We start from the raw sequence: 3,530 nt of genomic DNA, 5'->3' as shown, positions 1-3,530 counted from the left end.
CACTGAGTCTGTCCCTTGAGTGTGTTGCTTATGGATGTGTAGAGTTGTAATCTGGTCTCGTCTCACACTGACCACTGGGTACACTGGCTCTTGGGTCCCCAGGGAGGTGCAAAGTCAGCCACTGCCTGGGGCCTCCCAGTAGGAGCTACAGAGAGATCTGCAGATTCCTCCTCTTTGTATTGGGTTTGGAAGTGCCCAGACAAGGCCCAGCTGTGAAGCAAGGCAGGCTGATGCTGCCGGCCTTGGGCCTTCTTTTAATAGCTTTGGGGCTCCCTGATCCTGCTGCTGCCTGTTGGACAGGTTTTAGGCTGATAAAGGACAGGCCATTCATATGCAAAAGCCACTGTGCACAGCTTGGGTGGGGTTGTAAATTGGGTGGGGCAGGGTCTCAGGGAATCACCAGGGCGGAGCAAATGGCTGCCAGTCAGCCCTGCACCGGAGAGGTCCCAGCGCAGGAACAATGACTGCTGTGAGCACCTCCATCTGTAAGAAAGCCGCCCTCGCATTCCTGCCCTGATGCAAGACAGTCCAGTTTCTCCCCATATGTGTCTGGGTCCCCCAGAGTCTCACCCAGAACAAGAGTTCAGAGCAAGCGGGAGCTTCTATCTCTCTCCTGATTAAAAAAGCAATGCACCCGGGTGCCTGCCCATTCCACACCTCTGCACCTCCTACCAGTCTCAATGCGCTTTCTTCTTTACCTCTCTAGTTGTAGTACTTCCACTCAGCCAGCCTTCCCGTGGTTCTGGATGATAGTTGTTCCGTCTTTTAGTTGTAATTTTGATGTGATTGTGAGAGGCAGCAAGTACAGGTGTTTACCTGTGCTGCCATCTTGGTTCTCCTATTTTTGATTCTTGCTAAATAATAACCAGGCCCTCCTCCAGTGCCACTGACAGGAGGAGGAGAGTGGGCAGAGGGGGAAGAAAGGTGATCTAGGAGCTCAGCCCTTGGCCCAGAGCCTGGGGACTGTGGTCCTGACGTGGGGCTCTTACATTCCGATGAGGGTCAGATCACTTAGCCGTGGACCCTGCATCTTCCTTTGCCCTTAGGGGCTAATTCCTACTCATCTGCCCAAACTGCTTAAATGCCACCTCCAGGAAGCCTTCTCTAACCTCTGCCCACCCCAAGCTGGGTTGGGAGGTGCTCCTGAAGTCCCCAGATGGCCACGTGACAGCACAGGCTGCACCTCACCTCCCTCCCCACATCACCACCACCACCACCACCGTCTCCTCTGCTGGGCTGTGAGGACAGGCCTGGCCACCTTGCTTTTCACCTGCTCCCAGGCCAGCGCCTGGTGCAGCGCAGGTGCTCAGTAAATATCTGTGGAGGAGAGAGAGAAATAAGGGTGCACATTCTAGGGAGGGAAGTATCAGGGTGACCACGGCAGATGGGACCATGGGTGGGTTTCTGTGTTTATGCCTCAGGAGAGCAGTGGGCATGTTGATTATTTTGGGCAAAACCCAGTACCGGGAGGGGAGCCTCGCTGCTGCAAGACCTCTGCTGACCCCACGCCGGCCTCTCTTCCAGTGCCCCAGGGTCAACGGGGTCCAGGCGCACACCAGCAAGCACAACCGGAGGCAGGTGGTCCTGGACCTGCAGATCTGGTGAGCCTCTTGCCTGGGGGCAGGGGTGGGTCCGGGGCACATTCTGTGGGAACAGCAGTGTGAAGATGGGGTAGCATATAGACACTCGCATTTGCCCCTCAGAGCAGATATACCCCCAACTGCCCTGGGCTGGAGCCTGGGCTGGGGCCTGGGCTGGGGCCTGGGATGGGGAAGAGTTTCAGGAGAAGGGATGATCCTGGGGAGCCACCACCATCTGACCCCTCAGCCCAGGCCCGGCTTCTCCATCAGACCAGGCACTAGGCATGTTCTGGGTACCAAGGCCCAGGAGCTGAGCTTTCCTAGAGGCGAGGGCCAGGTCTGACCTCGAGCGTCAGAGCAGCTGCCTCAGAGAGGATGTAGCAAGAGGGAGCACGGGTGACAAGATGCTGGGACTTGGGATGAGTCCCAGGGAACTCTGCATAGGCTGTGAGACGCCAGCAGGAGAGCTGGGCCGGCTCCTCGGAAATCGAAAGGATGCAGACACACGAGCGACTAGCTGAGTGGGTGGGGCAAGGGCACCATGTTTGAATGAGGTTTGTAACGGGCTTGAGTTGGTAAGAAGGGAGATTGAACCCAGGAAGTCTTCCTGGAGGTGGTGAGATTGGAATTGTGTTTTAAAGGAACCAGGATCAACTCCTGAGGTTCCAGAATGTTGCCGTTCCTTTTCAGTGTCCTTATCCCAGAGGCTGCACTGAGGGCACATTGGGAAGACAGGGTCAGCTCTGGGAATGCCCTTCCCCAGTGGGGGGCTGTTCTCAAGTGTGTTGGGATGGTGACAGCTTTGGGGTCTGGCCCCAGGCACTGCTACAGAGCCTGGTGTGCACAGTTAGGGCCTGTCAGGGTCATCGGGCTTCCCCACCCAGCTTCCTGGGCAGCTCCCGGAGTCCCCAGGCCTTACCCCGACCTTCCAGGGGATACTAGCTCCCCTGCCTGTGCCCTGCAGATATTTGATGGCCACCGCCTCGCTCCCCTTAGTCACGAGTCCTTTCACAGTGTCTCCGGACCCTTAGCCTCTGAGGCACTCATTCTGAGCTCCCTGTGCCCATCACTTGGCAGGAGCCACCAGCAGGACTCGGCTCCTGAGGACATTGTGTTTTCCCTCTACCACCCCCGGCAACCGCCTGGGTGATGGCTGGATGTAGGCAGTGTGGCTGCTCTGTCTATGGGGAAGAGACCTGGGAAGGGGGGCGGAGCATAGCTGAGGCAGAGGGCTGGGCCCTGTGTTCCCCAAAAGCCCCTCCTTCACATCCATGGGGTCGTGGGACAAGGTGATACTCAGTCATGGTCATCGCGGGCACAGGTGGGGATGTACATGGGACTCCTGGGTGCAGGGGCCTGGGTCAGTGTCTGTGCAGAGCCGAGAAAAGCCGGGGCGGTGAGGGTGACCCTATCTGGGTGAGGCGGGGCTCGGGCTGGGTGGCACTGGGCAAGTTTCCCACGTCTCTGAGAGTGGGCCTGCCCCTCTTCCCGACCTTCCTTCTCCCTCCCCTTTCAGCTACATCGGGGACTGCGAGATCAGCGTGGAGCTGCAGAAGATCCAGGCTGGTGTGAACGGGATCCAGGTGAGTGGGGCCGGATGGTACTGCCCCCACTCCTGTCCCTGGGGTGGGGGTGGGGGTCAGGGCAGGGAAAAACAGGCTTATACTGGAGCAGGCTGCAAAAGGGGGTGGTGACACCAAACAGGCAGGTCACGATTGAGGGATTCCGTGCCCAAGGTCACATGGCTAGGAAGTGACTGCTGGGCCCCCAACCTGCGGCTCAGCCCAGAGCCCCTCAGCCCATGCCTGTCTCTGTCTGTAAAGTCCCCCCAGAGAGACGTCCGTGGCTCAGGGAAGACAGGTTCTGTGGATGGGGTGATGCAGACCCCGTGCTTGCAAACGGGCAGATCGAGGAGGAGGCGGCGAGGAGCGGAGTGGGAGCCGCGCCTGG

General features: G+C 58.6%; 1 protein-coding gene across 1 annotated transcript in view; it reads left to right on the top strand.

Moving 5' to 3' along the window:
• The window catches only part of ESYT3 (extended synaptotagmin-like protein 3), a 51,940-nt gene that overhangs the window by 9,053 nt on the left and 39,357 nt on the right, over window positions 1-3,530 (top strand). Inside the window, exons 5-6 of the mRNA XM_014537595.1 lie at window positions 1,525-1,601; window positions 3,097-3,163. Of these exons, the coding sequence (XP_014393081.1) occupies window positions 1,525-1,601; window positions 3,097-3,163 (144 nt within the window). The remainder of the gene's footprint in view (window positions 1-1,524; window positions 1,602-3,096; window positions 3,164-3,530) is intronic.

Source organism: Myotis brandtii, unplaced genomic scaffold, assembly GCF_000412655.1.
Source record: "Myotis brandtii unplaced genomic scaffold, ASM41265v1 scaffold18, whole genome shotgun sequence".
Classification (NCBI taxonomy): domain Eukaryota; kingdom Metazoa; phylum Chordata; class Mammalia; order Chiroptera; family Vespertilionidae; genus Myotis; species Myotis brandtii.
This window is presented reverse-complemented; position numbering and strand designations above follow the sequence as displayed.